This window comes from Trachypithecus francoisi, unplaced genomic scaffold, assembly GCF_009764315.1.
Source record: "Trachypithecus francoisi isolate TF-2019V2 unplaced genomic scaffold, Tfra_2.0 Lachesis_group11, whole genome shotgun sequence".
In the NCBI taxonomy this organism is placed as follows: Eukaryota; Metazoa; Chordata; class Mammalia; order Primates; family Cercopithecidae; genus Trachypithecus; species Trachypithecus francoisi.
The window spans coordinates 29,228,777-29,256,157 of NW_022681456.1; the positions used below are offsets into that span (position 1 = coordinate 29,228,777).

Below are 27,381 nucleotides of genomic sequence, written 5' to 3' on the forward strand. Positions count from 1 at the left end.
ATAACAACCATTTATATAGTATTTACATTGTATTAGGTGTTATAAGTAATCTCAAGTGGAGATGATTTAAAGTATATGGGAGAATATGCAAATATTATACCATTTTATATCAGGGACTTGAACATCCATGGATTCTGGTATCAGGGGAGGATTTTGGTCCTGAATAAATCCTCCATAGATACTGAGGGATGACTGTATTTGTAATAAATAAGTGTGCTTAGGGTGCCACCAATTTTGAATTAAGAATAATATTAGAGATTTTATCATTTAAAGTAAGAGTACACTGGACAGAAGATAGTCAAAGGTGAGAGGCACACTACCCTCCAATCATTCATTCCTAAGATCCCTTTAGAGAGAACTACTTAAGGGTTTTCTACTGACCACGAATAACATTGTTAATGCTACATTTCCTGTAGATAGGGTAACCATATAAAGTTATCATCCTGTACAGGACATTTTTCAGAGTGAAAGGGAGTATTGTACTATTGATAATTACACAAGACAATAAGCATAAACCAGAATCATCCCAGGTAAACCAGGACATACGGTAACCCTGTTTATAGAACGCACAAGAGAGTTACTATCATAAACCAAACATTCATTTTCTCAATCTGATTTATCAGCAACCATTCATATAACACATCAGCTGTCCCTGGGGCCACAAGTGCTAGTTATAAATCTAAGTACAACTCAATAAATACTGCAATCAATAATATTTTTCAAAGCATCTTTTAATTTGCCTTATTCCTGAGCCTGAATCAAGTTAAACTTACCTAAGTCAAGCTGCCATAGGTCATCCAGGCGAGCACCACACATTCCACCAAAAACATACATTTTCGGACTTCCAGAATCTTTTTTGCAATATATAACAGCTGTGTGGGATTCTCTTGGAGAAGGCACAACCCCTTTAGTCACTGGAATGCTCCAACCCACAACACCAGAGCCATGCTGTAGCTCCAACTCATAAAAATCATTTAAATATCTAGGATATCATAGGAAAAATTAAAATATTCAGATAATATATACCCTTTCTTTGCATTTTATTTCTATTTATAAAGATAAAATGTGCTTACTATGAAAAGTTCATATAGTACAGAAAGGCATTAGGACAGCAGAAACCCCAAACCTCATTCATACAATACATACTTATCAAACACTACTATGTACCAGGCACTCTTCTGGAGCTCAGTAGTGAGCAGAAGAGATTAAAAATAATTCCTGTTATCATTTAGCCAACACTCTTATCAATGACAACTTGTCAACTGTTGGTGTTAAAACATAGCTACAAATCCTCTGACACTCTTCCCATCAGGAAGTTGGGTCTATGTTCCCTTCCCTTGATTCTGGACTGGTTTGTGATTGCTTTGATTAATAGGGTATGGTGAAAGAACACTATGTGACTTCTGAGGCTGCATCACAGAAGGCCTAAACGGCTTAAGTAGAATACTTACTCTTGGAATCCTGAACCACCATGTAAGAAGTGCAACTCCCATAAAACTACCATCTGGATGGCCACATGCAGGTATGTAGGGTGACAGAACCAGCTGAGTCTGTCCTTCAGCCATCGCAGTTGAGGCATCAGACACAGAAGTAACCCCTTCAAGACTTCTCAGCTGAGGGCCCAGCCATCCCTCCTGTGGCCTATCTAAATTCCTGACCCACAGAATCCATGAACATAATCAAAAGGTTATTATTCTGCATCACTAAATTTTGGGGCAGTTTACTGTATGGCACTAGATAACCAGAACAATCACTATTGAAAATATTTTGGTAAATATCCCTTAAGACACCTCTGTCTATGGATAAACACATATGGATAAATGAGGCATACTAAAAATACTGCTTTGCAACTATTAAAATTTTCATTATAATGTCCTAGCAATGTCCTACATAGTTTTTAACTTTAGAAATTGGCAGTAAGTTTCATGCATGTTTTTGAAGTTTTGAGCAAAATGACTTTTGTAGAAATTTATTTCCTACAAAATTATTATTCAAGTGTAAGGGCAAAAATTAAAACATTTCAGGACATATAAAACTTCAAAGTTTAGCTACATAATTGTTTTGGGGAAAATAATTCTAGGATGTTATCTAGGAGAAAGAAAAAGAAATACAATACTTTGAATAGGCCTGGTGTGGTGGCTCATGCCTGTAATCCCAGCACTTTGGGAGGCTGAGGCGGGAGGATCACGAGGTCAGGAGATCGAGACCATCCTAGCTAATACGGTGACACCCCGTCTCTACTAACAAAAATACAAAAAACTAGCCAGGCATGGTGGTGGGCACGCCTGTAGCCCCAGCTACTTGGGAGGCTGAGGCAGGAGAATAGTGTGAACCTGGGAGGCAGAGCTTGCAGTGAGCCGAGATCACACGCTGCACTCCAGCCTGGGTGACAGAGCGAGACTCCGTCTCAAAATAAATAAATAAATAATAAAGAAAGAAAGAAATAATACTTTGAATTAGAGAAATGGTAGTACTTTGTGGTTACATCTAAACTGATGTTGAAATCTGTGGTTATAAGATCTAAATAACCACTAAGAAAAACTTACTACTAAGTTAATTTTTAAAATTTATCATAACCTGGATTAAGATTCAAAAATACATGGAACATACAGAAAAAGGAGGTAGGCAAAAGAATGTTAAAATAAAGACAGTAATTTATTCCCAAGGTTAACAGGATATTTTCATTGTAAATGTGTTAATTTCCAAGCAACTAAGGTATGCACAAAATTAGCACATATAATTCTCAGATCACTAGAGGGAAACAGTCAAAGAAAAATAATAAATAGGGGAAAAGTAAAGAAATGGGGGAAAAAAAGCAAAGTATAGTATATAGAAAGCAGTTGATAAGATAGTTTAAAAAAAAAAAAACAGGCTGGGGTCGGGCACAGTGGTTCACACCTGTAATCTCAGCAGTTTGGGAGGCCGAGGTGGGTGGATCACCTGTGGTTAGGAGTTCAAGACCAGCCTGGCCAACATGGTGAAACCCTGTCTCTACTAAAAATACAAAAATTAGCTCGGCGTGGTTGCGGGCGCCTGTAATCCCAGCTACTCGGGAGGCTGAGGCAGGAGAATCACTTGAACCCGGGTGGTGGAGGTTGCAGTGAGCTGAGATCGCACGGCTGCAGTCCAGCCTGGGTGACAGAGCGAAACTCCATCTCAAAAAAACACAAAAAACAAAAAACCCCCACCATAAACAATGCCAAAAGAAAAAAGGACAAACTTAAAAAGTTTAGCACAGGTTGCAGAAAAAAAGGTCAAATTTTCCTAAAAACCAAGATAATGACCACTCACACAATAGACACAGATAAAAAGATATAAACTGACAGTTCACAGAACAGGAAATAAAAATTACATAAACATATATATACATACAGACACACAGACACAGATGTATAAACATGCACGTACACGAACACTCATATACATATACATATGCAAATGTTTTCCTTCATCACAACTTAGCAAAAAATCTGGCATAGGCAAGAAAAGGGAGGAAGGGCAACAAAGCAGTGTAGATGGAAAACACAAAACACAAGGGCAGAATAAAACTGCCCTATTATAAGACAAAGTCTGATCAGGGTTGGTGGTGGGGGCAGGAATACAGAGGAAACAGAATACAAGAACCCCAAATCTAAGTATAAGTGATGAAAATCAAGGATAAAATTAAAATTATCTTAAACTAATGTGGAATAGGCTTAAACTGTTGAGAATGGACATCAGCCAGTATGCTATCCAGTTCATACTGGCTATTAGCCCCATTTACAAAAGATAAATCTACAACAAAACGATGTACACAAGTTGAAAATTAGATATACAAGAAACAAAACACAAATCCACAATCACGGTGGGAGACTTGAGCATGTCACTCAAAAGTTGATAAGACCTAGACTCACAAAATAAAAAAGCTTTGAACATTTATTTAATAGAGCCAGGTGCGATGGCACATGCCTGCAGTCCCAGCTACTCAGGAGACTGAGGTGGGAAGATTACTTGAGCCTAGGAGTTATCCAGCCTGAGCAACATAGCAAGACCACATCTCTAAAATCAATAATAATAAATACATAAAACATTGATTTAATAGATAAACAACCTTGCACACAGTCAAGAACTCATGGTCTTAATGAGCACCTATGGAATCACAAAAATTGACTGTGAAATAGACACAAACATCTTTATAGACTGCATTTCCTGACCACAAAATAATAAAACTAGATATTGGCAATAATAACAAAACTTTCCACTTGGAGATCTTTAAAAAATTGTAGCAAATTACTTTTAAAGAGAAAATAGAAATCAATGACAATAAAAGCAGTATGTATCAAACCCTATGGGATACGGCCAAAGATAGAATCACATGAAAATAACACTGAAAAATGAATTAAGGAGCATTGAAATTATTAGAAGTTAGAAAAAGCATTCAAACTACTAGAAGTTTAAAAGACGCTGGGCGTGATGGCTTAAGCGGGTAATCCCAGCACCTTGGGAGACTGAGGTAGGAGGACTGCTTGAGGCCAGGAGTTCAAGACCAGCCTGGACAATCTGGCAAGATCCTGTCTGAACAAAAAATTTAAAAATTAGCGAGGCATGGTTGCATGTGCCTATAGTCCTAGCTACTTAGAAGGCTGAGGTGGGAGTATAGCTTGAACCCAAGAGTTCAAGGCTGCAGTAAGCTATGATTGTGTCACCACACTCCAGCCTGGGTGACAGAATGAGATCCTGTCTCTAAAAAAAAGAAAAAAAGAAAAAGAAAAAAAGGTTAGGAATAAAGTTGAAAGAAATGGAATAGAGTTAAAAAGTTAAAGAAAATAAAAAGAAAAACAGTCAATAAAACTAAAAAACGGCTCTTTGAAATAAATAAAATAACAAATCACTAGCAAGTCTGATTAGACAATACTAACACTTAGGGATAAGAAAAGAGATATAACAAAAGATATAGAGATTTTAAAGATAGAGAGAATTGTCTTTATAACTTTAAAACATTTTTAAATAAATATTTTTTTTTTTATTTTTAAGACAGGGCTCATTACATTGCCCAGGCTAGATTTGAACTCCTGGGTTCAGATGATCCTCCTGCCTCAGACTCCCAAGCAGCTGGGACTATAGGTGTGTACCACCACACCTGGCTATCTTATAACTTTTAGAAATAAATTTAAAAATCTAGATAAATGGGTAACTTCTCAAAAAAGAAAAAATTACCAAAAATTACAAAAGGTTGGAAACCTAAATAGACCAATACTTAAAGAAGAAATTGAAAAGGCAATCAAAGATCAAATACCAATCCCAGGTAAATATGGAACATTTCTACTAAATATTCAAGGAATTACGTTATTTAAATATAATAAAAGATGGAGGGCTTTCCATGACCTCAGAACATAACCCTGATTATGTTTTCAAGGATAACATAATCCTGATACTCAAATCAGATTACAATAGCACCCTACTCCCCCAGATAATACAGGCAAAATCGCTAATAAACATAGGTATTATAAATAAATGTTAGAAATGTGATTCAGCAAAGAAAAAATTCACAAAATTCATAGATTAAAGGAGAGACACACTAAGCTGCAAAATGAATTTAAACTATCTCAATATACATTTCTTGTTAAAAAGAGAGAAAAATAAAACTAATAAGCTGGAAATTTAAGAACATTTAAATGTTCTTAAGCTGCCAGGCATGGCAGCTTACGCCTATAATCCCAACACTTTGGGAGGTCAAGGTGGGAGGATCACTTGAGCCCAGGAGTTCAAGATCAGCTTGGGCAACATGGAAAGACCTTGTCTCTAAGAAAAAGAAAAAAAAAGTTTAAAAATTAACTGGGCATGGTGGCATGCACCTGTGGTCCCAGCTAGCTACTCAAGAGGCTGAGGCAGGGGGACTGTCTGAGCCCAGGAGGTCGAGGCTGTAGAGAGCTGTGATCATGCCACTGTACTCCAGCCCCAGGTGACAGAGTGAGGCTCTGTCTCAAAAAGAAAAGAAAAGAAAATGTCCCTAATGTTATTAAAATCACATACCAACAACCTATAGCAAATGCCACAATTAATGATAGAAAGGTAAATATATTAATGAAAAGAATAGAGTATGAGCAAGAATCAACAAATGTTTCCTGTAAAGGGTCCGACAGTAAATATTTTAGGCTTCACAGGCCATAAAATCTATTGTAACTACTCAACTGTGCTGTTTCAACATGAAAGGTGCCAACAGCAATACAAAATGAATGGGGATGGCTGTGTTCCAATAAAACTTTATTAATAAAAAAAGACAGCAGGCCCACAGGATATAGTTTGCAACCCCTGGTCTAGAAAGCCTAGAAAGACACATTTATACAATAAAGATATGACAGAGATGGAATTTCAAATCAATAGAAAAAATGGCTTATTTAATAAATGGTGTTGGGAAAATTGAAAATCAATTAGGAAAAGAAAAAGCCTCACACTAGTCACAAAAGTATATCACAAATGTATTAATGTTCTAAACAGAAACAAAACTATGAATGTACTAGAAGAAAATACAGAAAATTTATTATTATAATATTCCTGAAGGAGAGTCTTTCAAAGCAAGATTCAAAACCAGAAAGCCATAAAAGAAAATATTGTCAAACGTGATAAAACTAAACTGAAAACCCTTTTTAAAAAAAGCAAAGTAGGCTGGGCACAGTGGCTCATGCTTGTAATCTCAGCACCGAGGCAGGCAGATCATGAGGTCAGGAGTTCGAGACCAGCCTGGCCAACAAAGTGAAACCCCGCCTCTACTAAAAATACAAAAATTAGCTGGGCGTGGTGGCAGGCGCCTAAAATCCCACCTACTTGGGAGGCTGAGGCAGGAGAATCACTTGAACCCAAGAGGCAGAGGTTGCAGTGAGCCAAGATCGTGCTACTGCACTCCAGCCTGGGCGACAGAGCTAGATGCTGTCTCAAAAAAAAAAAAAAAAAAAAAAAGGCAAAGAGAAGACTTAGAAAACACATCTGGAACATATGAAAAATATGTATGTAAAGAACTCCTAAGGATCAACAGTAATAAAAAAATTGAAATCCATTTAAATATTAAAAATAATCAATGAATTCAGCAAGGTCACAGGATACAAGATAAATAACAAAACCAACTGTATTTCTATACACTAGCAATGAACAATCCAGAAATGAAATTAAGAAACTAAATCGGTTGGGTACGGTGGCTCACGCCTGTAATCCCACCACTTTGGGAGGCCAAGGTGGGTGGATCACAAGGTCAGGAGATCGAGACCATCCTGGCTAACATGGTGAAATCCAGTCTCTATTAAAAATACAAAAAAAAAAATTAGCCGGGCATGGTGGCGGGTGCCTGTAGTCTCAGCTACTCGGGAGGCTGAGGCAGGAGAATGGCCTGAACCCAGGAGGTGGAGCTTGTAGTGAGCTGAGATCGCTCCACTGCACTCCAACTTGTGCGATAGAGCGAGACTCCACCTCAAAAAAAAAAAAAAAGAAAGAAACCAAATCGATTCATAATATCCTCAAAAAGAATAAAAAACTTAGGAATACATTAATCAAAATTAGAAAGAGCAATACATACATTGAAAACTACAAAATATTGCTGAGAGAATATTTAAAAGATTTAAATAAATGGAGAAATATCCCATGTTCATGAATTGGCAGACCCAATATTACTAAGATGGCAATTCTCCTCAAACTAATATATAACCAATGAAATTCCTATCAAAATCCCAGTAATGGCCGGGTACGGTGGCTTATGCCTGTAATCCCAGCACTTTGGGAGGCTGAGATGGGCGGATCACGAGGTCAGGAGATCCGAGACCATCCTGGCTAAGACGGTGAAACCCCATCTCTACTGAAAATACAAAAAATTAGCTGGGCATGGTGGTGGGTGCCTGTAGTCCCAGCTACTCAGGAGGCTGAGGCAGGAGAATGGCGTGAACCCAGGAGGCGGAGCTTGCAGAGAGCCAAGATCACACCACTGCACTCCAGCCTGGGTGACAGTGCAAGACTCCGTCTCAAAAAAAAAAAAAAAAAAAATCCCAGTAAGCCTTTTTGCACAAATTTTACTTTTTTTTGAGGGGGACAGAGTCTTGTTCTGTTGCCAAGGCTGGAGTGCACTGATGTAAACATGGCTCACTGTAGTCCTGGCCTCCTGCTCTCAAGCAATCCTCCTGCGCTGGCCTCCCATGTAGATGGGACCACAGGCACATACCACTACACCCAGCTAATTTTCTAATGTTTTGCAGAGACAGGGTCTTGCCATGTAGCCCAGGCTGGTCTCAAACTTCTAGGCTCAAGTGATCTGTTGGCCTCAGCCTCCCAAAGTACTGGGATTACAGGTGTGAGCCACTGTACCTGGCCAAATCACATTTCTGATTAAAAAATAAAACAAAACATAAAACTTATATCCAAAGATACATGAATGGCTAAAAAGCACATGAAACAATGTCCAACGCTATTAATCATTAGGGAAATGCAAATTAAAACGACAATGAGGTACCACTTTACTCCCACTAAGATGGCAACAATAAAAAAGACAGACGATAATGACTATTAGCAAAGGTGGAGAAATTAAAACCCTTATATATTGCTGGTGGGAATGTAAAATGGTGTAGTCAGTTTGGAAAGCAATTTGGTAGAATTTCTTAAGAAGTTAAACAGGTTGAGGTGGGAGGATCACTTGTGCCTGGGAGTGGAGGCTCCAGTGAGCTGACATTGTGCCATTGCACTCCAGTCTGGGTAAGAGTGAGACCCTTTCTTGAAAAAAAAAAAAAAAAAAAAAGAAAATAGATAGATCTGTATGGAGAATCGTATTAATGTGTTCCCATTCTTTCCCAGTAGGCAGAGTATATATCCTTAGACCACTAACTCTGGCCTTTGCCATATGGCTGGCTTTGACTAACGGAATGTGACCAGAAATGAATGTGTGCTTTGAACACAGGCTTTAAAAAGCATTGTACGTAATTGTATGCACCTACTGGCCCTCTGAAGTAGAATAACCTTGAGAAGCCTGCCCCATTATAAACAATAACCTAACAAAAGCTAATATATGAAAAAGGGTACATGAAAAGTGTTACATGAAAAACATTCCAAAAGATGTACATCAAATTGAATTATGTGTATCTGCCTATGTTGGGAGATAGTGCTGTTGAAAGAACATTGTACACTTTCCAATTTCTTGACTTTTTACCAGTGTTATTTTAAAAACCTGTTTAATGGAAAAATTTTTTTAAAAGACATATGTTAAAAGTAAAAGTACTGGCCGGGCGCAGTAGCTCATGCCTGTAATCCCAGCACTTTGGGAGGCTGAGGCAGGCGGATCACGAGGTCAGGAGATTGAGACCATCCTGGCTAACATGGTGAAACCCCATCTCTACTAAAAAAACCCACAAAAACAAAATTAGCCGGGCATGGTGGTGGGCGCCTGTAGTCCCAGTTACTCGGGAGGCTGAGGCAGGAGAATGGCGGGAACCCAGGAGGCGGAACTTGCAGTGAGCCGAGATCGCAGCACTGCACTCCAGCCCGGGTGACAGAGCGAGACTCTGTCTCAAAACAAACAAACAAAAAAGTAAAAGTATCTGGATTACTGTGGTGGGATAATTTTTTTTTCCTTTTCTACAGTTTCCAATTTTTCCATGATATTTTAGTATTTCTATATTTTAAAACAGTTTGGAAAAAAAGTTAAGATCCTACCATCAATCTAATGCAAGTAAAAAGACATAATGGTTAATAACTCTACTGTATTATATGCTATGGCAACTTGAAAGTGCTTTGAAAATTACACCAATGATCTTATTTCACTATCACAATGACACTGTAAAACAGGTATTTAATCACTCCCATTTCACAGCGAAGGAAACAAGCTTAGATTATTTGCTCTAAAGGACACACATGATAAGCGCTGAATCAGAAAACAGCCCTTTGGACTCTAAATCTCCAAAGCTTGAGTGCTAGAATGACAATGATCAAAACACTATGTGAATATTATTTGGGCTTAAAAAGAAAAAAATATTGCAGCCATAAAAAAGAGTGAGTTTGGCCAGGTGCGGTGGCTCACACCTGTAATCCCAGCACTTTGGGAGGCTGAGGTGGGTGGATCATGAGGTCAGGAGATCGAGACCATCCTGGTTAACTTGGTGCAACCCCACGTTAGTCTCTACTAAAAATACAAAAACTTAGCCGGGCGTGGTGGTAGGCGCCTTTAGTCCCAGCAACTCGAGTGGCTTAGGCAGGAGAATGGCATGGACCCAGGAGGTGGAGCTTGCAGTTACCTGAGATTGCGCTACTGCACTCCAGCCTGGGCGACAGAGCGAGACTCGTCTCAAAAAAATAGTTCATGTCCTTTGCAGGGACATGGATGAAGCCGGAAACCATTATTCTCAGCAAACTAAACTAGCACAGAAAAAGAAAACCAAACACTGCGTGTTCTCACTCATAAGAGGGAGTTGAACAATGAGAACACATGGACAGAGGGAAGGGAACATCACACACCAGGGCATATCGGGGGTTGCAGGGCAAGGGGAGGGAGAGCATTAGGACAAATACCTAATGCACGCAGGGCTTAAAACCTAAATGATGGGTTGACAGGTGCAGCAAACCACCATGGCACATATATACCTACATAATAAACCTGCACATTCTGCACATGCATTCCAGAACTTAAAGTAAAATAAAAATAAAAAATAAAAAAAGAGAAAGTCTAAAAAAAAGAAAGAAAAAATATACTACCATTTGCCACAGCATGGATGGAGCAGCAGGACATTATGCTAAGTGAAATAAGACAGACACAAAGAACAATATTGTATTATCTCATATGTGAAATCTTGATTTTTGTTTTGTTTTAACAAAAAAGGTAAAACAGAGAGAAACAGAGAACAGTGGTTACCAGGGTCAGGGTGGCAGGAAGAGAAGGAAATGGGGAAATGTAGGTCAAAAGATACAAAGTAGCAAATACATAGCATAAACAAACTGAGAGATCTAATGTACAACATGAGGACTACAGTTAATAATAATGCATTGTATTCAGGATTTTTTTTTTTTTTTTTTTTTTTTGAGATGGGGTCTAACTCTGTCACCCAGGCTGGAGTGCAGTAGCATAATCTTGGCTCACTGCAACTTCCACCTCCCAGGCTCAAGAAATCCTCCCACCTCAGCCTACCGAGTAGCTGTGACCACAGGCGCGTGCCACCATGCCCAGTTAATTTTTTGTATTTTTGGTAGAGATGGGGTTTTGCCATGTTGCCCAGGCTGATCTTGAACTGCTGGGCTCAAGCGATCCATCCACCTCGGCTTCCCAAAGTGCTGGGATTACAGGTATGAGCCACAACGCCCGGTGGTGACTACAGCTGCTCATGCCACAGGCAGAAAAAAAATGGGTAACTATATGAAATGATGGATATATTACCACTATAATAACCATTTTAAGATATATATAAAATATCTATCTTATACCATCATGTTATATACCTTAAATTTACACAAATAAAATTTATTTTTAAAAAAACCCACTACATGGAACAGTACAATTCCCCAAAAGAAAGAGGAATTCTTTGCAGACAAAACCAACATTAGCTATAATAGGGGTCAACAATGTAGATATCCCCATTATTTACAATCTGTGTCAGCAAACTACATCCTGTGGACCAAACCTGCCTACGAGCTGTTTCATAAAGGCTTATTGGAACTCAATACACAAACAAACAAACAAACAAATAAAACACGATGTGAAAAGAAAAGAGGTAGTGAATTAATTCTGTTTGAGAAAAAGGAGGAAAGAATTGATTGTAAAAGTATTTGCTAGTGTGAACCACTCTAACACCTTCTAATTTTAAAATAACCATCTGTTACTTTTCATTATCATTTATGAGGTAGCTAAAATGCATAATGGCTCAATATATACAAATATATTGATACAAGCAGTTACATTAATATTAATTTAATAAGATGATTTCTCATTAGAAAAAGACACAGTTTTTTTGTTTTTAGCTCCAATGCTTTCTGAAGAAAAGACACAGTTTTGAAAATAAATATGCTCCAGGGACTAAGGAAAACACAAACACACACAAATTTGTCCACTGTTAAACTGAAATGCAAAAAGCTAAGCATCATCCCTTTTAAAAATTAAAGATGGAAAAAATAAAATGTTCCTACTCTAAATCATAAAATAAGCATTTGGTCTGAAAGAGTCAGCATACCTGGGAACATTATTGTTTGAATCTTCGCTTTCGTTTGCCAGGCCACCAAACAAATAGCATTTATTACCATATAAAGAGAAGCTATGTCCAAGCCGAGGACAAGGAGGTAAACCAGAAGGAGGGGGATGGGGTTTCACTTTTTTCCATAACCAACGACTTGCCTAAAAAAAAAAAAAAGAGCACAAATACAGTCAAACAAAATCAAGAAAGCATGCCTATATTGTCAGTAGTGCAACATCATATCAATACATTTTAATCCAAATCCCATCAGAAGGCACTAATAAACTACTTTTGGGACAAATGACAAACAACAAGCTAACTTCTGGAATTAAAATATATGTTCCAGTAGACATTCAAGTTACTATTCCATATTCACAGATTTCCACAATGGCAAACTAACCATATAATAATAAACTCCAACAGTTCTAAAGTATTTTCCAAATGAAAAATAAAATATTATACATAGCTTCAAGATTAAATGTAATTTATACATTCTTACTTTCTGAAATAAGGTAATCCATGAATGGTAAATATTTTAACCTTTTAAAGGTAAACATAAAGCTCATTTAACAAATCAAATTCTAAAACTTATTCTCTGGCCATGGATGTTTTCTTTAGCTGAAATTATTTTTGCAGTGAGTTGCTTGTAAATAGGTATAACCATTCACATCTGCCAATTAGCAGATACCCGCATGATTACCACCCTAGGGATAAGGCACAGCTCAGGAAGAAAAGTCAACAAGGGCTATGAGTCTGGTTTAATAAGAGTCAAATTTAGAAAGGTTATGGGAAACTGTTACTCCTCTTTTGTATGTATTGTCAAGGTGGGAGGTGTAGCAAATATTAGTATGAGGGTAACAATTCCTAAAACACAAAAGCAGTGGTTATCAAAGTATAGCCCAGGGGCCAGGCATGGTGATTTTCCAAATGTGGAAAGTTTTATTCAAAGTTGTGAATCTGTCAGTTGATGCCAATGCCAACTATCCCTCTGTGAGTCCTGCAGTACTTAATACTTATGAACTTGCGGCAGAGCACAGTGGCTCACGCCAGTAATCCCAGCAGTTTGGGAGGCCCAGACGGGGCCTCCCAAGGTCAGGAGTTCAAGACCAGCCTGGCCAACATGGTGAAACCCCGTCTCTACTAAAAATACAAAAATTAGCTGGGCATGGTGGTGCGTGCCGGTAGTCACAGCTACTTAGGAGGCTGAGGCAGGAGAATCGCTTGAACCCAGGAGATGGAGGTTGCAGTGAGCCAAGATCACACGGCTGCAGTCCAGCCTGGGCAACAGGGCAAGACTCTGTCTCAAAACAAACAAACAAAAAGTATACTCTAGAAACCAGGAGCATCAGCAGCTGGGAACTTGGTAGAAATGCAAATGCTTATCACCCACTACTGACTCAGAAACTCTCTGGGTAGGACCCAGCAATCTGTGTTTTCACAGGTCCTCCAGGTGCTCCTGTTGCAGGCTAAAGTTTCTACTGCACTAAGATACAAAAACTTAAGTATATAACATGTACAACTGATACTAAGTAACAGGTATCTTGATGTTATAAATGTTGCACTGGGTATGGGAAAAAGACTTGCCAGGAAACTTTGGCTTTTAAGTGAAGTGGAAACATTTTTTCTATAAAGCTATTAAAAATGTGAAGTTTACATTACTTGAACAATGTTAAAATGTGTTAAACAATGTTAGTAATGTTGCAATCTTTTGAAAAATTATGAACAATATCATTATTAAAGCCTCAGAATGAAATAATATTAAATACACTTACTTGTAACTCATATAACTCATTGCTGTATCTTCCATATTCAACCATACCCCCAAATACTAATATTCTGGTACCATCACAGACAAATCCATGGGCAGCACAGCCTGGAGGGATATCTCCTCTAACAGCTGGCAGAAACCACTGATTCGTTGCTAGTTGCCAAAATAAAATTAAAACTGATTATAACCAACAACGATTATCACATACTATCAGCAAGTACTTTACATACATCATCATTATCAGTGGGTCTCAACTGGGGATGATTCTGCCCCCCAGAAGACATTTGGCAAAGTCTGGTGACATTTTTAGTTGTCACAACTGGAGGGGGCTGTTACTGGCATCTAGTAGGTAGAGGCAGGGATGCTGTCAAACATCTTACAATGTACAGGGCAACACAGGGCAGCTTCCCCCGACCTCGACAAAGAATTACCTGGCCCAAAAGGTCGACCGTGCTGCTGTTGAAAAACCCTGATCTGTATCATTTAATTCTTATAAAACCCCTGCTGGGTGAGTATAAAAATCTCCATTTTACAACTGAAAATTGTGAACCTAAAAAAGGTTTGGTAACTTTAGCGCTGATCCTGGGCAACTGGCAGAGCAAGATTCAAATCAGGTCTAATTTGTTCCAAAGCCAGGGTTTTGAACACTAAGACCAAACTGTCAGTAACTTTTTAATTTCATATGCTGGGGCGCTGGGAGGAGGGTGAAAAAAATAAAATTTCTCAGACTCCACTATTTTGTTAACCTTCAAATTATTCCTGTGATTAAACTGTTTCGTCCAAGAAAAGTTATCGGGCATGAAGTAGACCCAAAATTCCATCACTGTCTTTACACCGAAAAGATTTCTTGTGACAGCCTGAGCATTTACAAGGGGGAAAAAAATTAAATTCCAGTTTCCTTTCTATTCCACAGAGGTCCTCAAAGAGAGGGGCTCCTTGCCCAGGGACACTTGTGATCTGCAGTGGTGCTCAAGTTATGACAGTCCTCTTTCCGAGGGCCAGTCCAGAAGAGCGCCCACACCGAGTATGCAGACACAAGGCCGCCTCACCACGTCCCCGCCGGTTTAGAGCGCGGCCCACGGAGGGGCTCTTGACCGTTACCTGCCAAACACCGGGTTGTATTTGAGGCGAGAGTGCCAGAAGGCCTCTCGTTTTCCCTCCTCACCCCCTAGATGTAGGCAGGTAGGCAAAGACGGGAAAGGCCCGACGGAACTTTGGTTTGGAGTGGGTTTTGTTTTTGACAGGGGCGAGATTTCGGGGAGTGGCCCAGGCAGTTGGACACGGTCTTCTGTCGCCTGCGTCCTCCAGCCGGCCTGGGGCGGGGGCGTCTGGGATCCCCCACTTGAAGACCGGTGCACCCCGCTCGGGGTCCGCTGCGCCCCGCGGATCCTGAAGATCCAGAGCTGCCGTCCGGGACAGAGCTGCGGGACCCGGGCCGCCCGGCCGAGCCGCGCTCCCCGCCGCCCGCCCGAGGAAGCAGTGACCGGGCAGTGACAGCTGTCAGGGCCGCGGCCGCCGCCTCGCCTCCCCTCCCCCTCCGCGGCTCCCGCAGGCGGGGCCGACGAGCCACCGATGCGCTTACCCGTGTTGTAGACGTGCAGCTCATCCGCGATGCCCTCATTTCCCCCTCCAAAGATGATCATCAGCTCCCGGATGGCCACCGCTCGGTGTCCGTGTCGGGCGCGGGGTACCGGCCCCGTGAAGGAAGAAATCCGCCTCCAGTTGAGGAGGCTGGGAGCCGCCATCTTCCCAACCCCCGCCCCTCTGCCCACAATGCACCGCTCCCGCCTCAACCCGCTGCTCCCTGGGGAGGGCGGGGAACCGCCTCCAGCTGTGCTGGGGTCACGTGGCCGCGGGCGCCGGGGGCCAGGCTGGAGGCCCGCCGGCAGGGGAGAGACGTTGGGGAAGGGGGGGGTCCTGAGAGGGGAGCCCCACCCCCACCCCAGGCGACATGTCCAGCGGCCACCCGGGGCAATGCACCTTAGGGTGGAAAGACACTTCCTACTGACCACGTCTCGGGTCCCCACCCAGAGCCTCCCGTTAGGTATTTTGGGGAGAAGGCACAGCATCTTCCTTTACGTCCACTTTAATTGAGCATCTAGGATGTGTGGGCGAGGCAGTCTCACAAGCAACATGAGAGAAGCTCGGGTAGAGGTGCGAAGAGCTGGGAGCGCAGGGCGGGGACCTCGCATGGGAGGGTGCGCGCGGGAGCCCGCCTCGCGAGCCCGGGCTACTGCGGCTTCTCCCGACCGTGACTGGGACCCGGGCAGGGAAGGTCGCTACAAAGCCTGCCAGGGCGAACCGAGGGCAGCTTTGTGGGGAGCCATGCCAGGAAGCTTGGGAACCGTGAGCCACAAGAGGTATTTTTGGTTTGTTTGGCTTAAGCAGAGAAGAGATGATTTGTAGGTTTCTGTTTCATTGCTAGCTAACAAGTGAGGGCTGTCCACAGCCAGGAGGAATGCCTGAAGTAACTCACGTAATCCATCCAACAATCCAGTGAGGTGGCTCCTGTTGTCTCCCTTTCGTGGATGGAGAAATGAGGCACAGTGCAGTTAAGTAATTTTCTGATGGACACAAAGGAAAGGTGTTGAAAAAAAGATTGGGGCCAGGATTCAACCACGGGGCTTCTGATTCCAGAACCCCCAAGCCCTTATACCATATACCATACTGCCTCTAATAGCAGTCATATCCAACCATTGTACAATACTGCCTCTGATAGCAGCCTTACGCAACTCTTTATTTTTATTTATTTATTTTAGATGGGGTCTGGTTCTGTTGCTGGAATGCAGTGGCGCTATCAGAGCTCACTGCAAGCTCCAGCTCCTGGGCTCCAGCGATCCTCCTACCTCAGCCTTCCAAAATGCTGGGACTACAGGCATGAGCCACCGCACCCGGCCAATGCAACTCTTAATAAGGCCTAGCTGCCCTGTGATTTGATCCTACAGGTAATCACACAAATCCATTAGGAATAAAATTGCACTGCATATGGGATTCATGCCAAATGAGTAGATTTTAGCTGCTCTTGCCACAGAAACACAAAAAGGGTTGGTGGTAACTATATGAGATGATGGATATGTTAATATGCTGCTTTATAGTAACCTTGTGACTGTCTGTATCAGCTGTCCCCTACCTTTTTGGAACTAGGGACCGGTTTCATGGAAGACAATTTTTCCACGGACTTGGCAGGGGAATGGGGGGTATGGACTTGGCAGGGGGGTGGAGGGTATGGTTTCGGCATGAAACTGTTCCACCTCAGATCATCAGGCATAAGATTCTCATAGGGAGTATACAATTTAGATCCCTCCTATGGGCAGTTCACAGTAGGGTTCCAGCTCCTCTGAGAATCTAATGCGCAGCTGATCTGACAGGAGGCAGAGCTCAGGAGGTCGTGGGGGTTCCGAACAGGCCGAGGACTGGTTGCTGGGGATTGGAGACCCCTGGTCTATATGGTATCATAACTTCGTATTGTATATCTTTAAAATGCACAAGTTGTTTTTTAAAAATTTAATTGAAAAAGGACTGGGCACAGTGACTCACACCTGTAATCCCAGCACGTTTGGAGGCTGAGACAGGAGGATCCACTGATCCCAGGGGTTCCAGACCAGCCTGGTCAAGATGGTGAGATCCCATCTCTATTTTTATTAAACAAAGATAAATAAGGCTGGGCGCGGTGGCTCACGCCTGTAATCCCAGCACTTTGGGAGGCCGAAGCGGGCGGATCACGAGGTCAGGAGATCGAGACCATCCTGGCAAACGTGGTGAAACCCCGTTTCTACTAAAAATACAAAAAAAAAATTAGCCGGGCGTGGTGGCAGGCGCATGTAGTCCCAGCTTCTTGGGAGGCTGAGACAGGAGAATGGCATGAACCCGGGAGGCGGAGCTTGCAGTAAGCGGAGATTGCGCCACTGCACTCCAGCCAGGGCGACAGAACGAGACTCCGTCTCAAAATAAAATAAAATAAATAGAGATACAAGTCCAGTGGAAGAAAAAATTGAAAGCAATTTAAATCCCTACCTCAGATTCTCAAGAGGTACTGAAAGGAGAATACACTGTATAGTAAATTTCCTAAAGCTCTTTTTTCCTCATCTTTTACCATTTTCAATTTCTCTTATATGCTTCATTCACCCAACTCCCTTAAACCTCAGCATGCTTCTCCACCTTCTCATTCATCTAAGCTTCTTTTTGAAAGAGAACTCTCTACCTTTTTTTTTTTTTTTTTTTTTGTTTTGAGACGGAGTCTCGCTCTGTCACCCAAGCTGGAGTGCTGTGGCCGGATCTCAGCTCACTGCAAGCTCCGCCTCCCAGGTTCACGCCATTCTCCTGCCTCAGCCTCCCGAGTAGCTGGGACTACAGGCGCCGCCACCTCGCCCGGTTAGTTTTTTGTAGTTTTTTTTTTTTTTTTTTAGTAGAGACGGGGGTTTCACCGTGTTAGCCAGGATGGTCTCGATCTCCTGACCTCGTGATCCGCCCGTCTCGGCCTCCCAAAGTGCTGGGATTACAGGCTTGAGCCACTGCGCCCGGCCCTCTCTACCTTTTAAAAAGAAATTCTCAGTCTGGGCATGGTGGCTCACACCTGTAATTCCAGCACTTTGAGAGGCTGAGGAGAGCAGATCACCTGAGGTCAGCAGTTCGAGACCAGCCTGGCCAACATGGTGAAACCCCGTCTCTACTAAAAATACAAAAATTAGCTGGGCGTGGTGGCGCATGCCTGTAATCCCAGCTACTTGGGAGACTGAGGTAGGACAATCGCTTGAACCCAGGAGGCAGAGGTTGCAGTGAGCCAAGATGGTGCCATTGCACTCCAACCCGGGCAACAAGAGCAAAACTCTGTCAAAAAAATAAAAGAAAAAGAAAAAGGAATTCTCACTATTCTTTTTAGCTTCTGCTTCTTAAATTCTCCCTCTCACTGAGTATAACCCAATTTTGTTTGTTTGTTTGTTTTTGAGATGGAGTTTCGCTCTTGTTCACCAGGCTGGAGTGCAATGGCGTGATCTTGGTTCACTGCAACCTCCGCCTCCTGGGTTCAAGTGATTCCACTGCCTCAGCCTCCTCAGTAGCTGGGATTACAGCCATGCACCGCCATGCATGCCTGGCTAATTCTGTATTTTTAGTAAGGACGGGGTTTCTCCATGTTGGTCAGGCTAGTCTTGAACTCCCGACCTCAGGTGAACCGCCCACCTTGGTCTCCCAAAGTGCTGAGATTTCAGGCATGAGCCACCGTGCCCAGCCAGTCCAATTTCATAATATGTCCAAAGAGAATTTGGAAAGGGAGGGAGAAATAAGATGCCTACAAACAGAAAAGAGGTTATGAATATTTATTAATATTTTTCTTTGTCACGTACATAAGATAGGCTCTTAAATGTTGCCATAATAAGTTTTTATGAATCTGAAATAAAACTGGAAGAGTTGGAATAAAGCAGTGAGTTTGTCATAAAACCCAAAGTGTTTAATTTAAAGAACTGTACTTTGTTCTGAGAGTTTTGTGCCTAGATGGTAGTTTTTTCTAATGCCCTTACAGCACAAGGTTAAAGGAAAAATCAAAAGTTGCAACCCTAATGTTGAACTTCAAATTAAAAAAAAAAACTAGTCTATGATATTTGAAAGCCAGAGAACCCTTGAACTAGGAGAAAAAATGAAGGCAAATATTTTTAAGACAAAAGGGATTGCAAGCTATAATTGGTGGCTTAGATAGGGAGCTGCAGGGTGATGAGGAAATGTGTACTAGTGTCCTAGGGCTGCTGTGATAAAGTACCACAAATCTGGTGGCTTAAAACAATAGGAATGTTTTGTCTCACAGTTCTGAAGGATATATAAGTCTGAAATCAGAGTGTCAATATGGCTGTGATCCCTCCAAAACCTGTAGGAGAGAATGCTTCCATGCCTCTTTCTAGCTTATGGTGGCAGCTGTCAATCCATGGCAACCCTTGGCTTGTCAATGAATCACTCATCTCTGTCTCCATCACATCATCACGTGGTGTTCCTGCTGTGTGTCTGTCTTTTTCTTCTTCTTCTTTCTTCTTCTTGTTCTTCTTCTTTTTTTTTTTTTTTTTTCTTTGAGACAAGGTCTGGCTCTATCACCCAGGCTGGAGTACAGTGGTGCAATCTCAGCTTGCTGCAGCCTCCACTTCCTGGGCTTAAGCGATCTTCCCACCTCAGCTTCTGGAGTAGCTGGGATTACAGGTGTGCATCACCATGTCTGGCTAATTTTTAAATTTTTTCTAGAGATGAGGTTTTACCATGTTTCCCATGCTGGTCTTAAACTCCTGAGCTCAAGTGATCCTCCTGCCTCAGCCTCCCAAAGTGCTGGGATTACAGATATGAGCTACTGCGCCCAACCTCCTCCTCTTCTTGTAAATCCACTAGCTATATTGGATTAGGGGTCATCCTGTGATCTCATCTTAACTTGATTATATCAGCAAATACCCCATATCCAAATAAGGTCATATTCACAGGTACAGCGGGTTAAGACTTCAGCATATCGTTTGGGGGAGATACAATTCAATCAGTGACAAAGTACGTAATCCAATGGGAAAGCTATTTTAGTAGAGCAGTTTTGAGTACTCTCTCCTTGAGGGAGGCATCTAAAAGAGGTCCCCATTTCACAATAAAGTACCTTCAGTCTTTGAAACTTCAAGATTGTAGTTTGGAAACAACAACCTAGGAGGAGAGTTTGGAGAAGAGGGATGGAAAATAGCACCCTGAAGAAGCCAGCATTGATGGGGTAAAGACAAGAGGAGGCACTCATGAAGGAAATAGAGAATAGGTAGCCAGAGAAGTTAAAAGGGAATTGGGTGAGGGTGATGTCAAAGAAGCCACCAGCAAAGAGGGTTTCATAGAGGCAGAAGTGATAAGGAAAGCCAAAAGCCATAGAGAAGTCAGGGAAGAAGAGAATGAAGAAGCAACTGTTGGATGTGCAAATTAGGAGGTTAGTAGTGGCCTAGAATTAAAATGTTTTCAATGGAGTGGGAGGGAAAGAAGCCAGAGAGAACTGAAGTATGAATTAGAAAATGCGGATAACATGTATAGTCTACTATTTACAGAGACTTGGCCATGTAAGGAAAGAAAGAACAATGGCTGGCAAGGAGAGAGAGGTACTGTGTAAATTGTTATTATTTTGGATGGTGAGACTTGAGCATGATTGCAGGCCCAGAAGAAGGATCCAGTTGCAAACAAAAGGTTGAAAGTGCACAACCAGCAATCATTTCCAACCTTCTTCTCCTTGCCTGCCTTTCATTATTGAGACTGGGAAGGAAAAAAAAACCAAATAAGCACTTTCCCAGACTACTGTACCCACTCTCCTTCAAGATGACCCCCAATGTCTGCTCTCCTCTTCTTTTCAGTAACAGAATCTGGACTATGAGCTGGGCACATGACCATTCTAAATAAAAACTCATTTCCCAAACTTCCCTCAGCTAGTTGTGGCCTGTGGCTAAATATTGACCTATGGGGTGTACAAAAGTAATGTATATAATTCCAAAATGTGTTCAGGAGGAGGGAACCCTCCTCTCTCTTACTCTTTTCTGCTGGCTGGAATGTAGCTGTAATGGCTAGAGCTGGGGCAGCCATCTTGGACCATGAGCTGGAAGGAGCCTAATTTCCTGAGGACTTAGTGAAGTAGAGCAGCTCTACTGGAAATTACATCCCATAGGGCAAGTAGGTCTGTTCAGAAAGAGCTGGGATTTGGTGGATCAAGGTCCTGGAGGATCAAGAAAAGATGGATCCTGAAGTCCATGTATATCTACATGTATACCAGAGTTGAATAGATATATTAATTCTCTATTATAGATTATATAAATATTATGTATTCTATACATATACAGGAATCCCTCTTTAACCATGGTTTCAGTTACCCACAGTCAATGCAGTCTGAGAATATTAAATGGAAAATTCCAGAAATAAGCAATCTGTAAGTTTTAAATTGTGTACCATCCTGAGTCACATGATGAAGTCTTGCACTGTCCCACTGTTACCTGCCTGGGATGTGAATCATCCTTTGTCCAGTGTTTCCACACTGTATATGCCACCTGCCCATTCATCATTTAGTAGCTGTCTTAGTTAGAGTTATATAGGATTTGGTACTATCTGTGGTTTTAGGCATCTCTGGGGGTCTTTGAATGTATCCCCCTTGGGTAAGGGGGCATCTGTTGTATTATAGAAAGCTCTACTGGACAGTGCTGCTCTAGACTTTTTAGGCATATGTTAGAGAAGGTACGTTCATCTCTCACTACTTCCTCTCCTCTCTGCCTACTCCTCCATATCAAACACCCACCAGAGTCATTTACCTGGACTGTTTCATTTGGGGTTAAGATCATGGGCTTTAAGACCCAATAGGTTGTAGCTACTTAACTAGTTGTGTGGCCTTGGTCAAATTATTTATCTTCTTTGAACCTCAGATTCTTTGTCTATAAAATGGGAATAGTAAGAGCATCTGCTTCTCAGGATTAGTCAAGGGATTAAGTGAGATAATATGGTTCCAAAGTGGCAGCAAGGAAGCAAGCTGGCTTCACACCCCCCAATGGAAAACCAAAAACTAATATTCAACACTGAAATTATCACCAGCAATATCCAAGAACTCAACTATGAGGATGAGACATTTGCTGGGGCCACAGAGAAGTTTAAAAAACTCTGAGTAGATGGTAAGAGAAGTAGACTTCCACATCTGTAATCCCCTCCCCACAATCTGCCAGGTACCAAGTGCACGAAAATTTTCCCCAGCTCACAGTCTGTACACTGTAAAAAGTGAGATCAAGGCATAGACAACCAGCTTCTCCACAATCTTAGGTTCCCTGGCAGAAGACCTGTCCCTGCCTCAACCACTAGAAGCATCAGCAGTCCCTGGAGGAAAAATATCCCTGAGAATAGCCAGAGACAAAGGGGAGAGGTGAGACTACTATCCCAGCTCTGGAAACTGCTGTGTAACTTGACAAAAAGAGACGGTGACACCAAATCAGAGTGGCTGTTCAGTAGCACCACACTGTAGGAGGTTGGGTCCATAGGTCCCTTGGACGCTGAACCCCTAGTCAGCCTTCCCATACTACTGGGATACCCCCATTAAGGACAAGGGACACTGAATATTTATTAGAATGGAGGCAAACATGGGTTTCAGCACCATCTAGTGCTGAAAATGGGGCATTGACCTAGCGAGGGGGAAAAAAGAAAGAAATCAATAGATAAATGAAATAATACATGTAAAGTACAGGCAGTCTTCACTTTGCATGGTAATACTGTTCTGTAAACATGATATGCAAGCCAACACCCTTCAAAGTGATCTTAATTACCAGTGGGAAAAATTACAGTTGTTTTGTGATGTTTAAAAACTTTTTTGTCAAAATACTAAAAACTTTCTTACTATTGCTTATAACTATATAGAGAAAATGAACAAATTGTAAAACTAATATTTCTTTGTTATGCCATAATTTAAAACAGAAATATTGAGAATTAAAGAGTTTTATTTCTTCACATAAAACTTACCATGAGTAGTTTAAACCATGCTTACCACCTTCTTGTCATATAGCTTACTATAGGGAGTGAACATCTTTTCTATGCTGTGGCAAATTGTCATACTCCTTTCTAAGGCCTTTTTTTTTTTTTTTTTTGAGACAGGGTCGCTGTCATCTGAGCTGAAGTAGTACAGTGGCATGATCACAGCTCACCACAAACTTGACCTCCCAGGCTAAAGCGATCTTTCCACCTCAGCCTCCTGAGTAGTTGGGACCATAGGTGTATACCACCACACCTGGCTAACTTTTTTATTTTTTGTAGACACGGGGTCTCCCTATGTTGCTAAGGCTAGTCTTGAACTCCTGAGCTCAAGCAATCCTCCTGCCTCAGCCTCCCAAAGTGCTACAATTACAGGTGTGAGCCACCACGCCCAGCCTCCTTTCTAAGTTTTCCTTTGTGCTTTCAATGTTGTGAGATATCTTTGAGTGTTCCTTTAATGTGAATTTTTTGCTCATGTCACTTTCTGGAACATCTTTATCCTTGTCCTTACAACTTCCAACTTCCTTCCTTATTTATGTTCATAAGTTTACCTTTACTAAGTTTTTCTGGATGCCCATCTGGAGTTGAACAGTGGCAACAACAACATTCCCATGGCCAACAATTTCTTCTGTAACTCCAGTGATCTTTGATTTGAACTTCACTCCCACAATTATCACTTTTCGTTTCTTTGCTTCACTTTTATCTTTATTGGCAAATTCTATTGTCCATTTATTAAAATGTCACATGGAGATAAGGAGGCAACACAACTACATACTTTGCTGTCTGTGCATAACTAAATAACAGATGTCCAGTGACCAGTCACCAGCAGACTACAAATGAAGCGATATGCTATGGTCACTGATCATGGTGTACATCTGTTATTTGCATAGTAATTTTGTGGACTGAAAACCTGACAGCAAAGCTTGTCTTTATGCAATTACTCACAGTTAATATACTGTGGTAACTGAAATTTGAACTGTGTTATTGGGGGACTTGTGTTATGTAACTAAATGGTGCTAATTGAAATCTGTGCTGTTGCCATGCCAAGCAAGGACTGTGTTATACTTATGCAAGGACTGACATGTAGTGAGCATTTAGTAAGCAGTAGATTGTTTTATTTCTATCATTATCATGATGTTATTATATTTCTACAGTTTCTATTCCTCTTCCTGAGCTGCAGGCCAAAAAGTCAACCCTAGAGTGAGAATCTGGTGCTGGAGGTGGCAGACAGTCCTGTGTTTTCAGCCAAGAGTGTAAATTGCAATGTCTTTAATCTCAATTGAGGACTCGGGCCAAGGGCTAAAGGCTTTTTGCCAGAGGTCTGAGAAGAGGTTCTGGGGAGTGCTAGCAAGTGGGCAGAACTCAGTAGCAGAGATCCTGGGCAGGGACTGTTGCTGAAGTGAGGGAAACAGATGGTGTCTGAGAGGTCTGTTTACAGATTGCAGGGCTCCAACCATGGATCTTGGCTGAAGCTATGGCCAAAGCACAGAGAGGGCAGCTGGCAAGAGCAAGGCAGTGCTCCAGGCTAGATAGAACCTAACTTAATTGCCAGAACAGGGAACTGGGCCAAGGAAGAAAAACAGTTACAGCATGTGGGAGAGAGGGAACTCTTAGTGCGAGACTCAGGTGCTGGAGTAATTGCTGCAGTTTAGGGAGTAGCAGGGGAGAGCAAGAGCACTGAAGCCCAGGGCAACAAGAAGATGACCTGCAACTGAACCACACCAGGCAAAAGAGAGGGAATTGAGCCTGCTATGGTAATTCCTGCCCCATGTGTGTGATCTTGGAGCCCAGCCATGGGAGACAAACGTGGCAAAGAGGCTTGTCAGCCTGACCCAATGTGGTAATTCATGTACTACTAGAGAAGACTTATTCCTTTCCTCCCAGGCAACCTTATCAGCTTTAATACATTTTATCTAGGACCTTATCTAAAAGTAATATACACAGTCAAGGCAGACCCAGTTAGCAAGAAGAAACAATGAACATCTGACCTTCAACTAGTAAGATATAAACACAGAATAATAATGACTCAGATACATGTTTTGTTGACAAATGATACCACAAATATAAAATGCATGTGAAATGCATACATATTGCATGTGGTTGCACTCAGGCATGTAACTAAATCTAACCGAAGTTACTTGACCACTTAAGGGTTTATTTTCATCACATAGCAAGATTTTCCATAAGTAGTTCGTTCAGGGCTGCTGTGGTGATTCTCTGCCATCTTTAGCATATGCCAGGCTGCAGAATGACACAGTGCCAGGGACCCCATTCGTATCATGCAAGGATATTTTTCATTTACTTCTACAGATCTACTCTCCACCCTTCAACCTGTTCAGTGTCCTGAGAGGCTGACCTCAATGGATTATAGCACTTGAGCTCCTTGCCCTCTGACTTCTAGTTGGATTTGGTCAATGGGAGACACTACCAACAGGAGACTGTGAGGCTGGGGTAATCAGCCCCTGGTTCCTTTTGTGCAGAGCACCACAGGTTGGCTGTATCCCAGTGGGAGGGCTGCTCTTGCTGGCCACCCCTCTCCATATCCTCTCTCCAAGTCCTGGAAACCACTCTGTCTTGTTGCCCTTCAGAGTTTGGGGTTGTAATAACTCCCTGCTATTGCTAGCCCCAGGGTACTGCATCATCTCTTAACCATGTTTCCCTGACAGTGATTATACCTTTTCAATTAGTGCCTTTTTAAAAAGTCTCCACCATTACCTTATTGGAGGGAGCTGTTTGTATCCCGCCAGGACCCTGACTGATTCAACTGTGTAGTCACTGTGCACAGCCAATGTGGCCATACGCAGCAGCGCAGTGTGGGCCTCTTATCCCCAGGGCTGCAAGGTGGCTACTTCACATACAAGGTTCAAGGCTGGATTTTAAACAGGAAGAAAGGGCAAAAGACACCAAAGAGCTCTTTGCCAGGAAAACACTAGCTTTCGAGGAAGTGCTAGACAGCAGACATCTGCTCACATGCCACTCTAGCTGCAAGACATCCAAGGAGGAGAATCTTTTCAAATGGGCATATTGCTGTTCAAATGAAATCATGTTTCTATTAAAAGGGAAAAATAATGCTGCAATGAATATGGGGAGGCAGATGTCCAAAGGAAATAAAATCAGTATTTCAATGGGGAGGCAGATATCTCTTTGAAATACTGATTTTATTTCCTTTGGACATCTGCCTCCCCATATTCATTGCAGCATTAGTTATCATAGTCAAGATATGGAATCAACTTAAGTATCCATTGATAGATGAATGGATAAAGATATTGTGGTACATACATGCAATGGAATATTATCCAGCCATAAAAAGGAAATCCTGCTATTTTTGACAATATGGATGAAACTTGAGGGCATTATGCTAAATGAAATAAGCCAGATACAGAAAAATAAATATGTACAATTTTACTTGTATTTGGAATCTAAGAAAGTCAAACTCATAGAAGCAGGGAGTAGGTAGAATGGTGGTTACTAGGGTGAGAGGAGGGGAAAATGGGGATATGTTAGTCAAACAGTATAAACTTTCAGTTATAAGATGAGCAAGTTCTGGGGATCTAGTGTAGAAAATGGGTGGTGGTGGATGTGTTAACTGATTTGATTGTGGTAATCATTACATAGTGTATGTGCATATCAAGTCAACACATTGTACATCTTGAATGTATTCAGTCTTTATTTGTCAAACATTTAAATTTAAAATTAAATATTCAATTATATCAATAAATATTGATATTGATATTCAATAAAATCAATTACATATAATTCAATTTCAATTAAATATTATTTTTGTTTAAAAACAATAGCAATAAAAACTTCCATTTCTTGAGTCCTTACTGAGTGCCTTACATGCATGATGTCTTTTAACCCACACAAGAGTCCTATTGGTAGTCCCCACTTAACAGATGAGGAAACTGGAGGTAAGACCTGTGGCTGAGCTCACACTAGGTCTGTCTGTCTCCGAAGCCCACTCTGGTG

The 27,381-nt window shown here is 41.6% G+C and overlaps 2 protein-coding genes across 9 annotated transcripts in view; one reads left to right on the forward strand and one right to left on the reverse strand.

Moving 5' to 3' along the window:
• The window catches only part of HCFC2 (host cell factor C2), a 42,760-nt gene extending 26,984 nt beyond the window's left edge, over window positions 1-15,776 (reverse strand). The window contains exons 1-4 of one of the 2 annotated variants that reach the window (XM_033220840.1): window positions 15,515-15,776; window positions 13,937-14,085; window positions 12,165-12,325; window positions 774-982 (exon numbers count right to left, since the gene is read on the reverse strand). In XM_033220840.1, the coding sequence (XP_033076731.1) occupies window positions 774-982; window positions 12,165-12,325; window positions 13,937-14,085; window positions 15,515-15,677 (682 nt within the window). In that variant the 5' untranslated portion in view covers window positions 15,678-15,776. Of the gene's footprint in view, window positions 1-773; window positions 983-12,164; window positions 12,326-13,936; window positions 14,086-15,033; window positions 15,482-15,514 lie in introns of those variants that run through there. The other variant, XM_033220841.1, reaches the window with a different exon arrangement.
• A 28-nt stretch (window positions 15,777-15,804) lies between these two features.
• Window positions 15,805-27,381, forward strand: part of GLT8D2 (glycosyltransferase 8 domain containing 2) — a 75,194-nt gene continuing 63,617 nt past the window's right edge. For 3 of the 7 annotated variants that reach the window (XM_033220851.1, XM_033220852.1, XM_033220850.1), the window contains exon 1: window positions 16,062-16,292. The gene's annotated coding sequence lies outside the window, so the exon portion shown is untranslated. Of the gene's footprint in view, window positions 16,293-16,691; window positions 16,878-27,381 lie in introns of all 7 variants that reach the window. The other 4 variants (XM_033220848.1, XM_033220849.1, XM_033220847.1 and 1 more) reach the window with 4 other exon arrangements.